We start from the raw sequence: 16091 nt of genomic DNA on the forward strand, positions 1-16091 counted from the left end.
CACGACAGAAGCAAGGAGGAGGACGTCATCACTAGAAGATGGGAGGCACCAGATCGTGACACCCATTGGACCGGACCGCCCTCCGGGTGAGTATTATATGACTCGTTTTTCTTATCTTTCAGGCTACATCGGGGGCTTATCTACAGCATTACAGAATCAGCTTTGATTCCATAGTGTCATGTTGAGCGGTGTGTAGTCATCACATGTGTAATCGAATGCAAATAGTTTCCCATGTACAGAAACTTAGGTCATTGTCGGCATCTCATCACTTCACGTCAACTCATCATCACTGAGGAATCCCTCAAGGGAAACCTGTATTTAAAGTGAGGAAGTTCACCCATTGTTGCTCATGTGAAAGATACACGGAAATTACTTGTATTGCATTCGTGTGAATTAAGGAAAACACAATTTACTGATGTCCTCCCAATGTACTAGAACAAATCCTCTAAGATGAGGGGTTCTGCATTTCACAGTAATCTTTTGATTATTGGTGAGGTTCTTCTTGCCTAAGATCCTGTGACATGAGTACACAGACCACTTGTTAATGTCAAAACATAGCTTGATTTTATCTCTAATGATGGAACATGTAGCGACCAATATAGTTGTCTGAGCTATTTTCATCAAGCAATTCAGTGTATGTATCCCCCTGGCAACATGACTGCAGAGTTTACTCCTCGGAGCAGCGTGTTGGCATCAGCTATGCCGTCTTCTTAAACAGCTGCTGTGCAGTTGAGATGTTTTAACATGCCGCTGCACATGGCTCATGTTAAATGCCTCGGCGCAGACTCTCCATCTTGTTAACACTTTGGGGATAAGAGATTTGTGTTTAAGTGATCAATAAGACTATCTGTTTCACTTGAATGGGACTGAGCTGTAGTACCAGATATAGCCTGTGGGCAGGAGTGGCGCTGTCTCTGATAACAAGCAGACCATTTTTCTATTCTGATATCACCACTTTAGGCCTTTTTACAGAATCTCAGGTTTGGACTGGTGATTTGTTTATAGGTATTTTTTTGCTTACCTTTTTTATGTTGCATATCTTCACAAGATAAAAATGGGTCTCATCGATGTCTGCATTTTATAACAGGCAGCCAAAAAGCTAAGATCTCGAGTGACTGCTACTACTGCCTTTTACTACGCTCCACCTGTAAATTGCATCTGTAAAGGTGCTGTGTATATAATAATAATAATATAAAGTTTAACCCTTACCAAGTACCAAATACCAAGCCTTGCATCACTACTCTTGCAGCTCACAAGTCGAAGAAACTTTCAGTTGATAAGTAAAGTTAGTACACCTATGCAAGCTTTTTTATTGTTCCAAAACTCCTTTAAATAAAAGGAAGTCTTTGTAAATATTCTTGATAAAAGAAATAAAAAAAAAAAAGTAGTCTGTACCTTGTATTTATATATGTCTTCATAGAAGCAGTGTAAGCAAATTGTTTTTTTTTTTTCTAAAAACTGGTTTCTATTGAAGTTGTACAACAGGAAAAACATTATGAAAAGAAAAAATCATGCTACATTCAGAATCTTGTAAGCGCAATTTGTGTTTTCAAGTGTGTACAGAAAAAATCAATAGCAAGTGGTAAAGTCCAAACTCTAAGCACAATGGGAGTCTTTTGGACTGTGCGAGGGGGATTGGACTCTTTAACTAATAGTTCTGGTATTTACACAAATAATCTTTGTTTATGGCGTATATTCTTTATCAAGTGCATTTTAAGCTTATAATGCAACATATGACAAGACGAGAAGAAAGTGAGAAGTCGTTATTGTAAAAAAGTAGTAAAGAAAAAGATGGATGGAAGAAAAACGGGGAGAGGGAAGTATGAGTGGGTAAGGTGCTATGTGTAGAAGCTGTTATCTCAAAAGAAGGAGGACTCGCCAAAAGTGAAGGGGGCCAATCTTGAAGGCATCCCAATGTGTACACTGAAACTCCATTTGGCATACCCAGTCCTAACCTTTGTATCATAATATAATGACACAATCTTGCGCAGGTCGGGAGCATCGCTTGTCGATATATGCTACTGCGCATGCGCCACTGCCATTTCATTGGAGCAAAAAATGAATTTGGTTCCAGTAAAGTAGCCACTGTGCATGTGCAGTAGCATCTATCGGCAAGCAATAGCAATAGATGTTACTGTGCCAGGGTCATTTTGCTGGAGTTTTTAAAAAAAAAAAATTAAAGACCACTATATTAACTGCACAAGCTTAGTATTTATAATAGGAGGCAGGTCACTGAAGGGTCAGTGACCTGTCATTTAAGCCAGAATGATGCTGATGAGTCCAGAGCATGAAAAAGAGAGCCGCCCTCAGGTCCACCCCGGAGCACGAGAATCTCATTAACTGAAAACTTCTAACACTGATTACACAAGAACCACAAGACTGATTTCTTCACCCCAGGTATCATTTTAATCAGTGTAACAGTGCCAACCAGACAATGCCTGTAGTTTGCCTAGCAAGATCCTGCTGACAGGTTCGCTTTAATCCAATGTGTATGGGGGTCTTGTAAACCATGTACTGTTGGAGATGTCCATGTCAGGAAAGATTCCTAGCTTACAGCTTGGATGAAGACTGGGTTATCAAATAAAGGGTCATAATTCCGAGTCGGTATAATACGTTCTGGTGAATGATCAGTCAGTCCCAGAGAGATTATAAATGCTTAATCTTGATTGGATGGTTTTCAAAATTCCTGCTATTTTTTCTTATTTTGGAGCAGTAAAACATGGTTGCAAACATGGACATGTGTACATTTTCAGTCTTGCGTTGGATATATTATAGATGGCATTTTATTCAGAACCTTTCCTTAGGGCCCCGTCACACATAGCGAGATCGTTAGCGAGATCGCGGATTTTGTGACGCATCAGCGATCTCGCTGTGTGTGGCACGCATCAGCGACCGGCCCAGCCGCCGGATATCGCTGATCGTGCAGGAATGTCCTGGGCCATTTTTTGATCGTTGGTCTCCCGCTGGCCAGCACGCATCGCGTGTGGCAGCGGGAGACCAACGATCAGCGAGCTCCCAGCTCTGTAAGCAGATGCTGGGAGCTGGTATCCAAGGTAAATAGCAGGTAACTAAGCGCGTGCGTCGCTTAGTTACCCGCTGTGTATCTTGGATACCAGCGTGCTCACGCTGGGAGCTGGTACCAAAAGTAAACAGCGGGTAACTAAGTGTCGCGCGCGCTTAGTTACCCGATATTTACCTTGGATACCAGAGTCCTCGCTGGTCCTGATCGCTGGTAAGATCTGCCTGTTTGATAGCTCACCAGCGATCATGTAGCGATGCACCATCGATCCTGACCAGGTTGTATCGTCAGGATCGCTGGTGCATCCTTTGGTGTGACGGGACCCTTAATTAAATTCGTTGTCCAGTGAAATCAAATAATCACCTGTCCAGATAACCTGCTGATCAGTGGGTGTCACCTGCTGGGACCTGCACGGACCAATAGATTAGAGAATTTTGTCTCCATTACAGAATGGCGCAGCAGGTCAGACACCCGTTCATCACTGTATCCATTCAAAAAGGAATAAATAGGGAATTAAAGGGAATCTGTCACCCTTTTTTCACCTGCCGGCATAGACATCAGGGGCTTATCTACAGCATTCTATAATGCTGTAGATAAGCCTCCGATGTAACCTGAAAGAGAAGAAAAACACGTTATATTATACTCACGGAGGTGGGCCGTCCGGTCCGATGGGTGTCTCCGTCCCGTCCGGCGCCTCCCTTCTTCTTGCGATGACGTCCTCTTCTCCCGTCCTGTAATGGCTCTGGCGCAGGCGCACTCCTCTGCCCTGTTGAAGGCAGAGCAGAGTCCTGCAGTGCGCAGGCATCGGGAGAGGTCTGGCTCCTGCGCACTGCACTGCAGAAGAGGACGTCATCGCATGAAGAAGCGAGGCGCCGGAACGGACCGCAACACCCATCGAACCGGACCGCCCACCTCCGTGAGTATAATATAACGTGTTTTTCTTCTCTTTCAGGTTACATCGGAGGCTTATCTACAGCATTACAGAATGCTGTAGGTAAGCCCCCGATGTCTATGCCGGCAGCTAATAGGGGAAAAAAAGGGTGACAGATTCCCTTTAATTCCCATATGGAATTCATTGAGCGCAGGTCGCACGTTCTAACTTCTGCTCCAATCTATTAGGGTTAAAAGTTCCCCTTTCTGCTGATTGGTGCACATTTGAGATTTCAGACCTCCAAACCACCGATCAATAAGTTATCACCTATCCGGTGGATAGGTGATAAAGGGGCTGTCTAGTGAAAACACGTTAAGCTCTGTCCTGGGCCCTGTATTGTTCAACATCTTTATCAACAATTTAGATGAAGGAATTGAGGGTAAACTGATTAAATTTGTTGATGACACAAAGCTAGTAGGGATAGCTAATACTAGAGAAGAGAGAGAGAAGATTCAAAAAGATATAAATAAACTGGAGCAGTGGGCAGCAACTAACAGAATGGTTTTTAACAGGGAAAAATGCAAAGTACTACATCTGGGCAATAAAAATGAAAAAAGCATATACAGAATGGGGGGAATATGGCTAAGCAACAGCACATGTGAAAAAGACTTGGGTATACTAATAGATCACAGACTGAATATGAGTCAACAGTGTGATGCAGCAGCAAAAAAGGCAAATGCAATTCTAGGATGTATTAACAGAAGCATACAGTCTAGATCACGTGAAGTCATTATTTCCCTCTACTCCTCTTTGGTCAGACCTCATCTGGAATATTGTGTCCAGTTTTGGGCACCACATTTTAAAAAAGACATCAACAAACTGGAGCAAGTTCAGAAAAGAGCGACCAGAATGGTGACTGGTCTGCAAACCCTTTCTTATGAGGAGCGGTTGCAGGATTTGGGAATGTTTAGTCTGCAAAAGAGAAGACTGAGAGGAGACTTAATAACTGTCTACAAATATCTCAAGGGCTGTCACATTGCAGAAGGATCATCTTTATTCTCATTTGTACAAGGAAAGACTAGAAGCAATGGGATGAAACTGAATGGGAGGAGACACAGATTAGATATTAGAAAAAACTTTGACAGAGTGATCAATCAGTGGAACAGGCTGCCACGAGAGGTGGTGAGTTATCCTTTAATAGAAGTCTTCAAACAGAGGCTGGGATGATTTAGCGAATCCTGCTTTGAGCAGGGGGTTGGACCAGATGGCCCAGGAGGTCCCTTCCATCTCTACGATTCTATGAGTACTTTATTTTTTTTTACTTTTATTTACTTGCACTTCTCTTATTTGCTTCTGTTTACTAGAAATCAAATCAATTATTCATTATAATTATCCAATTGCAATTTAAAAAGAGTTATACAGCACTGTTTCATCATTCAGGAGATGTAATATAAAATATTAAAATAAATGCAAGGGCTTGAATGCATGCATTATTAAATAGATCTTACGCCACATGAGTCTGATGTATGTACTTTCAAAATCCTTGAAAGAATGGATTTCTTTTTGAAAGATTGGGGAAGAGTTTTCACAAGTGTACACCCACCTTGCCTGATTGACAAGCTGCAGCTTGTACTGAACAGTGGGGATTTCAGCAGCAGCATGGAAGAGGGGCACTGAGGAGCAGGCACGATGGGCCAACATAACTATTTTCAGATTTTTTTTTTTCTTACCATTGGAGAAACGTCTTCACCCTCTTAGTTGCTAGTTGATAAGAATCCACATCTCCTGCCTTTGCAGATGAGACGATCACTCTTTTATTTCCACACTAGCAGAAGAACCCGGTGTTGCCCGGGCATAGTAACTAACTGTGATACAAATTATAATGATTATCCTCCATCCCATAGTCCAGTGCCCATATACCCATCACACATCCTCCATCCCCTAGTCCAGTGCCCATATACCCATCATACATCCTCCATCCCATAGTCCAGTGCCCATATACTTATCACACATCCTCCATCCCATAGTCCCATGCCCATATACCATCATACATGTCCTCCAACTTCCAGCTCGTACATTGCAGTCTTGTGTAGGCCAGAATAATGCTTTTGAAAACCATGTCTCCGAAATGATTTTTTTCTGTGTTTTCTTTACAGGAGTTGGCTGAAATGAAACAAATCTTACTTGGTCTTAGGAATAAGCAACGAGTGGAAGTTTTAACTCGATCTAAAGAACATGTAAAAAAGCACATTACTAAGGGGAAATCTGCGTCATCAGAAGCTGCATTGCAATCTCGCCAGGACGTGAACGTATTTATACCTCAGCCAACCATGTTTGTAAGTGTTTCATATTTGCTTTAATGCCGCTTGTAGTTAATCGTAAACCGCCATTCGTTACATGTGACAGTTTATAGCCGCCATAAAGTTGTAGATTGAGAATTCTTTGTTTATCTGCAATATTTTATGGCTTTATTGGAAGGTTTCATTTCCACTCTTCCTAACATTTTAGTAAGTAAAACTATTTTATTTAAGATGCAGGGACCAAAAGCTAATTGTAATCACCCAACTAATTATGGGGTGTACATGTGAGTCACTGCGCCACCGAATTTGACCTGAGACATTGGACATGTTCCTTTGGAAACATGTGAATCACTAAAAATATTAAAAGGCTTGAGTCCCAATGAAAGTGTGAATTTAACTTTCAACAAACACATATGCATATATATATTTTTCTATTTAAAGGGAATCTGTCACCCTTTTTAGCCCCTATTAGCTGTCGGCATAGACATCGGGGGCTTATCTATAGCATTCTGTAATGCTGGAGATAAGCCTCCGATGTATCCTGAAAGAGAAGAAAAACACGTTATATTATAATCACCGGGGTGGGCGGTCCGGTCCGATGGGTGTCGCCGTCCCATCCGGCGCCTCCCTTCTGCATGCGATGCCGTCCTCTTCTCCCGTCCTGTAATGGCTCTGGCGCAGGCGCACTGCTCTGCCCTGTTGAGGGCAGAGCAGAATTCTGCAGTGCGCAGGCGCCAGACCTCTCCCGACGCCTGCGCACAGCAGGACTCTGCTCTGCCCTCAACAGGGCAGAGCAGTGCACCTGCGCCGGAGCCATTACAGGACGGGAGAAGAGGACGTCATCGCATGAAGAAGGGAGGCGCCGGACGGGACAGCGACACACATCGGACCAGACCGCCCACCTCGGTGACTATAATATAACGGGTTTTTCTTCTCTTTCAGGTTACATCGGAGGCTTATCTACAGCATTACAGAATGCTGTAGATAAGCCCCCGATGTCTATGCCGGCAGCTAATAGGGGCTAAAAAGGGTGACAGATTCCCTTTAAGGTGTCGAGGACCAAAAGAAAACTTACCGCCTGCGATAATGTATGTCTGCTCATCTTAGTCTATCATCAATTTCTAAAGGCTGTCAACAGCAAAATAAATGGCGATATGTTCTAAAGCAGTGGTTCCCAAACTCCAGTCCTCGTGGACCCCAACAGGTCATGTTTTCAGGATTTCCATAGTGTTACACATGTGAGAGAAATCCTGATGCCTTGATGATACTTCCATCACCTGTGAAATACTAAGGAAATCCTGAAAACATGACATGTAGGGGTCGTGAGGACTGGAGTTTGGGAAACGCTGTTCTAGAGTATCATATGGGAGGCCATGGTGCTTTATAACATTGACAAAATGGCTCAAGGATGGATTTACCAAGTGATGACACAAAGCATTAAATTAATCTGTTTATATGGTGCAAAATCAATAAATTAGTGCCGGTTTTGTAGCGACCAGGACCGGCCTAACCTAAATCCAACTGATCATCTTTCAGCTGTGCATATCTATAACATTGGACAATGCACTCCAAGGTTAATTGATATTACTACATTATACAGTCAATGTGGTTTAATTGATGTGCTCCTTTACTAAACACACAGGGATGTTGGCCAGATTTTAAGACCATTTCAATGTTCTGATCATTAGTTTTATGCGGAACTCTGCCGTCAAAGCGCATCCGCTGCTAAGGCCTAGGATAGGGCCTGATGTAGGGAGTCAAATACCCCAAGGGGAGAATCTGTCAGTTACTGCCTACGTGTAACACTGTATTGCATTGAGTGTTCCTGTATTGTCCCATTTCTTTTACAAACTCCCTGGCCGGGACTTCACTGAGAATATCCAGTGTGTTTTGAGCAGAACATTATTATGCACCTTACAGACACTTTACCCCTGAGACATTTAGCCAAACTGTTCAAACTGGTTCACAGAATCTTGCATCCAATCTAATATTAGGAAATACCAATGTTTGCAATTCCAAAAGATCCTGATCTAAAAACTAGTCATTTTACAGTCAGACAAGTTATATATACAGTATGTCTATCAATATGTTGTACACAAGCAATTAGAGATTTCAAAACAAGTGAGCCATGAAATCCAATATTCCCCAAACTGACTCACTGTCGATAATGTATATAAGCAGGCTGCAAGTCTAAAACATAACTTTTAATTAAAGAAAGTGTTAAGATACACAAACACACACTTGATAAAATTACCCGTATCTAAACACATGAAAAAAAAATATCTACTCCGCAGTGATGGATGGAAATATGACGATTCTTATCACTAATGTCAAACGACTGAAATGTTTGGTTAAGTTAAAGTGACAGTGGTCAGATACATATGTTCATCAGTCTTATCAGTGATTACACATCTGAAATAGTAAAATACAAAATCGTCTCACCAATCTGTTAATGTCCAGAAGATGGGGTGCTTGTGCAAACATCAATCTTGCATCGGCCTATCCATCCTTTTCAGTGGGGCTTCGAAGATACCATTTTAGGCACTAACAACACTGTACTGGCCCTGGTCATCGCAACGCTCCTACCCTGATAAGGTCAGCCCACATCTGGCTCTATGCGGAAAATACCCATACACTTGCCCTGTGAGTCTCCTGACGCGTTTCTTCCTCTCAGGGTCAACAAGGGAGAACAGTGCACATAGCAGATGTAGAAGCCAATGGGACCAGTATCCTAGTGATGGATCTGCTAAATAGTGTAATATCACTTAGTAATCTCATGTATTTTTAATTGCAGACGAAGAAGGAAGCTCCAGAATGGTACAAATGATGAAGACCAGTCTATCCACTGAAGCCTTTTATTTTTGTTTTATTTAATCATGTGATGATACTTATTTTTTACTACTTTGTATTTAAAGCTGCTATGAATGTAATAAATCCTATCTTATTGTGGCACTTATGTGTCTTGCAATGCATTTCTGTGGATGTATATGGCAGTTGTCATAGGAGTATGTTTTCTGTCCCTTTTTTCATCTGAAAAGGACGAGGAGGAGCACTGTGAGGATATCCGTCAGCAGTTCATGAGAACACTTCCAGTTTTGCTGATTGAATAATGGGGATCTCAATGCTCAGCCACCATCTTTTCTTATTAGGAACCTGTCCGCAGAAGAAAAACAGTACTTACCTGCAGACATAGTGTTTTCCTGCAGGTAAGCACATTTTAAAACATATACCGCTGTCTATTTGGAAGAGCAGCTACAGGGAAGAAAAGTTCTATTCTCTCTGCGGCTGCTCATTTCCTTTATTGGAGCAACACAACAGTGGGCTGTATCTCTACAGAGCGATCTATAATCATCCCCCTCCTCCTTGACTGACATCTAGCTCTGCAGAGCAGTAAAGGCCCTGTCACACTATGCAAGATCGCTAGCAATATCGCTTAAACGTCACCGATTTTGTGACGCAGCAGCGATATTGCTAGCGATATCGCTAAGTGTGATACTTACCTCCGACCGCTCCCCCGCTGTCTATCGCTGATCGCATGAGATCGTCCAGGGCCTTTTCTCGTCGGCCACTTCCTGCTGGGCTTCCTGCTGGCGCCGACGAGCGACGCGTGGACGCGGGCGGGAGGACTTCTTCATCGCTGGTGAGATCTGCCTGTCTGGCAGCTCACTAGTGACCATTTAGCGATGCACCAGCGATCCTGACCGGGTCGTATGTGACAGTACCTTTAGCGTCCGTAATTGTGCAGTTGGAGTGACACCTTTGCGTTCACTCTAAGTTAATGGTTGACTGTAATAGCTCCCTCCACTGCCCCAAACACTGGAAGTCAGCAGCTGCAGAGAGAATATGATTTCATTTTCACCCTATCAATGCTCTTCCAGTTAAACAGCCAAACATGTTTAAAATGGGATTTACCTGCAGATTACCACTATGTCTGCAGGTAAATGTTGTTTTTCTGCTTCCAGGTTTCTTGTATGTTAAATAGAGGACGAGAATTTAATGACAATACAAATACACTTTTCGGTATGAGTCGCAGGATATACATAATTCTATGGTCCGCATAGTTGAAAACTTGTTTGGTTTCGCTATCCTGCCTTATTTAGCCCTCCGGCAGTGCTACAGAAATGTTGCAAAGTTTCCAGCCTTGTACTTACTCTGACTCAGCCTACACAGCAAAGCTGTAAAGTGGATTTCAAAAAAGCAGGGAATGATGTCAGTTGTTGTAACTAATTTTCTGATCATACATTCCCTATAAGACAGACCATATTCAGTTTCTAAAACTTATTAAAGTAGTGATCTAAAGCAGAATGTGTTTTTCACCTACTTACCCTCACGCCTCATCTATTCTTAATAGGATTCTACTTTCATTGGTAGTGTATTACAGTTGTCTCTTTTTAGCATGGAATTGTATTTGTTTAATCTACGTTAGCCAGTCTTCTTTTTTCCAAAATTACAAAGCACTAAGGTCAGTACTTTGGTTTCCTTAGTTTCCTGAAACCTATGTAAAAAGTGGTTTGCTACAAGAGGAAGTTTCACAGGAAGGGCTTCATAAATCTTCACTTCCTTTCCACTTCCATTTGTGGCGTTACTTATGTAAGTGAAGTTCTCAGCAGATCATGTTGTGACTATCCAGTGGTAGCTTTTAGGATCATGTTGTCTACATTTCACAAAGTCTGCTAGGGAACCAGGGATAGTATTAGACAATAATGAATGGTGACTGCCATAGCCATAATATAATCCTGGAATCTGATATTAGGATTTAAAAATAAATACATAAATCTGGCAATTCTGCGTGGTAGCAGCCATGTTATCTGACTAGATAAAACAGTATTGTAAATAGAAGTTATGGTTCATGGCTTAAGATACTTAACGAATGAGTTACTGATGAGTATTTTATCCAACGGAAATCTGTTTTGATAAGGTTCAGCGTATCAGTAAAGGCCCCTTCTCACATAGCGAGATCGTGACTTCGCCAGCGATCTCGCTACGTGTGACACGCAGTGGCGACTGGGCCCCCACTGCAATGTCGCTGATCGTGCTCGAATGTCCTGGGCCATTTTTTGATCATTGGCGTCCCGCTGGCCAGCATGCATCGCTGCGCTTGACGCCCTTATTCAACGACGAGCGACCTCATTGGCGACTCAGAACTCTGCGACACAGGCGTGATTTAGCTTCTCAGATCCGATTGGTGGCCACTACTGTGACCTCATCATAAAAGACAACGTAGCAGCTGTCCCATCCATTGTTCCTGAGCGCTGTGGATCGTATTATACAGTATTCCTGCAGCGTTCTTCGTGGATTTTACTACGCGGCTTCCTTCAGCATCCCTGTCTTAGTCGCTACAGCGCTATTTATTCGTGGATTTTACTACAACTTGTGGTTGCTCCGTCTTGCAAGGTAGGCATTGTTTGGGGTCTCAAATTAGGATCTTTGTTGCATTTCCTTTTTTAGGTCAGCTATCTATTATATTTAATCATAACTCTATTCTACATTTTTTTTTATGCTTTTACACTTGACAGCAAATGGGGGGCTGCTTGGCTTCTATGTGTGTACATACGCTTTGGCATGGGCAGCCATTTTAGTTTTCCTGCAGCCCCCGCCATTGTAGGATCTTTTTAGCGTTTCCTTTTATAGGTCAGCTATCTTTTATGTGCAATCATAAGTCTATTCTACATTGTGTCATGATTTAACACTTGCAAGCAAATGGAGGGCTGTTTGGCTTTTCTCTGTGTACATACGCTTTGGCATGGGCAGCCATGTTAGTTTTCCTGCCGCGCCCGCCCCCGCCATTGTAGGATCTTTGTAGCGTTTCCATTACTTATTACGTCAGCTATCAGTTATATGCAATTCTAACATTTAACATGTCCAGTTATAATAATCGCGTTATTGTTTTTTATACGCTTCTCTCATCTTTACCTTTTATTTTGCAGTTTGCACATCGTGAGCAACGCGGAGCGTGCTGTTGTGGTTGCTGCATTGCTGCTTGAGGGAGATCGGCAACAAGATGAGGCACGGATGCTAGAGAGGCGTTCCAAACGAAAGCGTCACATGTGGACCAGAGAATGGCTTGAGCAGAGGTCCAAATTCTCCCACATGTAACTTGTAAGAGAGCTTCAGAAGAATCCTCATGATTTCCGCAACTATCTGCGGATGTCAGAGGAATCCTTCAAACTGTTACTGAAAAGTGTTAAGCCACTTATTCAACGGAAGGATACAGCAATGCGTGCTGATGTCCCGGCAGACGAAAGATTGGCAGTCACGCTGCGATTCCTGGCCACCGGACGCTCACTGCAAGACTTACAATTTTCTGCAGCTGTTTCAAGGTCCCTGCTCACCGTTTTAATTCCGGAGACATGTAATGCGATTGTCCGCAGCAGGGCTGTGGAGTCGGTAAGCCAAACCTGTGACTCCGACTCCTCAATTTCCCTTACACCGACTCCAACTCCGACTCCACGACTCCGACTCCCACACATATTGCTTATATTTATTTGAAAAATTTATTGTAGTACAATGTGAACCTCAGACATTTAATCATTTTTATGATCCAATAATCAAGATATTTAGATAGAACAGAATATATATTGGTGTACTACCCGGTTTTCATTCTTTTTGGTACAGATACGATATGGATAGACAGATATGGATAAATGGATAGATAGAGCAGATTTCTAATCTGCTTTTGCTATTGAAAACATTATCTATGAGCTCAAAAACCTTTCAGGTGATGCAGTTTTTTAAAAAGATGATCAGCTTTTGCAGCTGAAAAACGTATCCTCAAAAAACACAGGAAAAACGCTGTGTGTGAATGTAGCCTTAGATCAGGAATATAACAGCCATTTATAGGACATTTCATAACTTTCCCAAACTCCTATGAAAAAATATTCAGCACATCCTGCATTGAATTACTGTACCCAATTTATTATATATTTTAGGAGTCGGAGTCGGTCCATTTTGTACCAACTCCAACTCCGACTCCGACTCCACCAAAATGAGCACCGACTCCACGACTCCGACTCCACAGCCCTGGTCCGCAGTCTACGGAACTACATGCAGTTTCCAAAAACGCAGGTGGAATGGAAAAAATTGCCTCAGATTTTGAGCAGCTTTGGCAGTTCCCTGTGGTGGGGCTTTGGACGGGAAACGTGCAGATCACTCAACCACCGAACAGCGGATCCTATTTCTACAACTATAAGGGCTATTTCAGCATCATCCTGATGACCCTTGTTAACGCCAATTACGAATTTATTAATGTTGATGTTGGCATGAGTGGCAGGGTTTCTGATGGTGGTGTTTTAGAGCACACACGTTTTGGAGAGCGATTGAACAACTGTGACCTGCACTTGCCTCCCAACTCGGAGACAACAGGCAACCTTAATTTTGTTTTTGTCGGCGATGAAGCTTTCCCACTTCATGCCAATCTACTAAAACCGTACCCCCAAAAAAGTCTTACGGAGGAAAGATGAATTTTTAATTACCGGTTGTCAAGGGCCCGACGTGTTGTAGAAAATGCCTTTGGCATCATGGCCAACCACTTCAGAGTTTTCCACACGCCAGTTAACCTGAAGCTTGAAACTATAGACTCTGTGGTTTTGGCCAGTTGCATGCTGCACAACTTCCTTCGGCGGCGCGATGCAATTGCTTACAGTCTGCCTGGCTTTGTGGACTCTGACAACCAAAGTAATGGTGAAGTGGTGCTCGGTGACTGGCGTGTAAATGATCCCGCAATTGCAGGACTTCAACCAGTCGTACACGGCAGAACCAAGGATGATGCCAAGGCATGCCGAGACAGCTGCCAAGATTTTAACGAGCCTGGTGCTGTTACTTGGCAGCATCAGCTCTAGTGGGCTACAGACCACATTTATACATTTATATGCACATTTATGATTTTAATGAGCGGCACCACGTGACCGCTGAAGGAAGGAGCCTGAGACCGGGAGAAGCAGGAGTGCTGCACAGACCTCGCAAGGAGGGGGTAAGCATAAGCTATATTCACCTGTCCCCGGTCCACCGCTGCACGCTGCTGTCCTCTCCTCCGTGTCCTCTGATGTTCAGGTCAGAGGGCGCGGTGACGTTACTGCGCACCGCGCCGCGCCCTCTGCCTGAACGTCACAGACCGTGGGACACGGCAGACAGAGCGACGTGCAGCCATGGAGCGGGGATCGGTAAATATCGCCAGTGCCGGGGTCCTGAGCCACCGGTGATATCAGACCCAGTCACCGCCTGCTCAGGACATCGGCATCGGGCCCCCAAAAAAGAGAGATGAGTATGCAAATTTTTTTTTATATTTGCAGTGGCAGCAGCAGCAATATGGGGCATAAACTGTGGAGCAGCATATGGGGGCATAAACTATGGAGCAGCTTATGGGGGCATAATCTATGGACTATGTTATGGGGCCATAACCTTTATGGGGCAGCATATGGGGCATATTATTCTATGGAACATCTTATGGGGCCATTATTAACCTTTGTGCAGCATTATATGTGGCGTATTTTGTATGGAGCATCTTATGGGGCCCATCATGAACTGCATGGAGCATTATATGGGGTGTATTTTTTACGGAGCATCTTATGGGGCCATCATGAACTGTATGGAGCATTATATGGGGTGTATTTTGTACGGCGCATCCTATGGGGCCATCATGAACTGTGTTCTGCCCATTTTGTGCAGCCAGATATTTTTAAGTGCTGTTCCAGCTATCACCAGTAGGTGTCATAAGTTGCCCTTCTATTCTATTCCTGTGTTTGGAACTTTCTGCTCCCCGAATGGTTAATTGTTCTGAACCGCCCCTTCTAGCCTTGGTCAACAACATGTAACCATTCTCCAGCGTCTCCTGAGTAGCCCACATGTGTTTAGCTCAGCTCTTTGCAAAACCATTGCTATAACAAGCGGATTCCGGTAAGGATAATGCAATTATGAGTTATGCATCTGTGTTAGAAGCCATAATGCAGCCCCCCATAATGTTTACAATGCATGCTCTGCTCCTGTGATGTTATTTCACTGCATGTTTGTTATAAGCATCCTCTAGTTATGCATCCTCTGTTCAGTGAGTGTAAGGCTGGCAGCCACTAGTTGTGTTGGATATTTCTTTCTCCTTTGCTGCTGTGTATGTTGTATTGCTCAGCTCTTGTGTGATGCATGATGACAGCATCCTGTGTCATTGCTACTGTTGTGATAGTACTCTGCATTGTTATTACCTGCCAGTATTCGTGTTTTGTATACTGTCTAAGTACTGACAAGCTGTATTGTCTGTCTTTTGTAGTTTTTACCTGAATTATTCACATTTTGTACAATAATCTGCTGAATTATTCATCTGTTATCATCTCCCATCGTTTTTCATATCCCAATAAATATTAGACTTAAGCACCCATACAGTCTTGTTTCTGGGAGTGGATGAAAGGTTAAGCCGTATGCCGGAATCCACACAGCATCATACGTGGAAGAGGGCAGAACAAACTGTATGGAACATTATATGGGGCTCCTGATTCAATTTAGATATTCAAAAACATTTAACCTACTGATATCAATAGAATTTTTTTCCTATCACAAGGACCACCATCTCCACCGGCACAAGCATCTCCGCCAGCACCGCCATCTCCTACCGCGGCTACCCCTTCACCTCCTGCTGTAACCTCTCTCCAGATGGTACCCCACCTCCATCTACTTCCTCCCCAAGGATGGTATTCTCTCCAGCGTCACTCCGTGACGCTAATGCTGCCTCGCCTTCCGGTAATTTAAGCATATAATATAAGCTCCTTACAAGTTGGAAAGGATAGTTGGGTGTTAAAAGGATGGAGGGCTGTCATGTAATATTAATTTTTGTGTGTTTCCCTAGCCGGTGATGCCACAGGATCTGGGTGGGCTCTAAGCGCCTCATCAGAGGAAACACAGGCACCCCATAACCGTA

The 16091-nt window shown here is 43.3% G+C and overlaps 1 protein-coding gene across 2 annotated transcripts in view; it reads left to right on the forward strand.

Moving 5' to 3' along the window:
- The window catches only part of PIBF1 (progesterone immunomodulatory binding factor 1), a 278563-nt gene extending 269421 nt beyond the window's left edge, over positions 1 to 9142 (forward strand). For both annotated transcript variants that reach the window (XM_073580380.1, XM_073580379.1), the window contains exons 17-18: positions 6047 to 6226; positions 8985 to 9142. In XM_073580380.1, coding sequence (XP_073436481.1) covers positions 6047 to 6226; positions 8985 to 9017 — 213 coding nt within the window. In that variant the 3' untranslated portion in view covers positions 9018 to 9142. The remainder of the gene's footprint in view (positions 1 to 6046; positions 6227 to 8984) is intronic.
- The last annotated feature ends 6949 nt before the right edge of the window (positions 9143 to 16091 follow it).

The sequence above is a fragment of the Dendrobates tinctorius genome, unplaced genomic scaffold, assembly GCF_039654945.1.
Source record: "Dendrobates tinctorius isolate UK_male_01 unplaced genomic scaffold, ASM3965494v1 ptg000064l, whole genome shotgun sequence".
In the NCBI taxonomy this organism is placed as follows: Eukaryota; Metazoa; Chordata; class Amphibia; order Anura; family Dendrobatidae; genus Dendrobates; species Dendrobates tinctorius.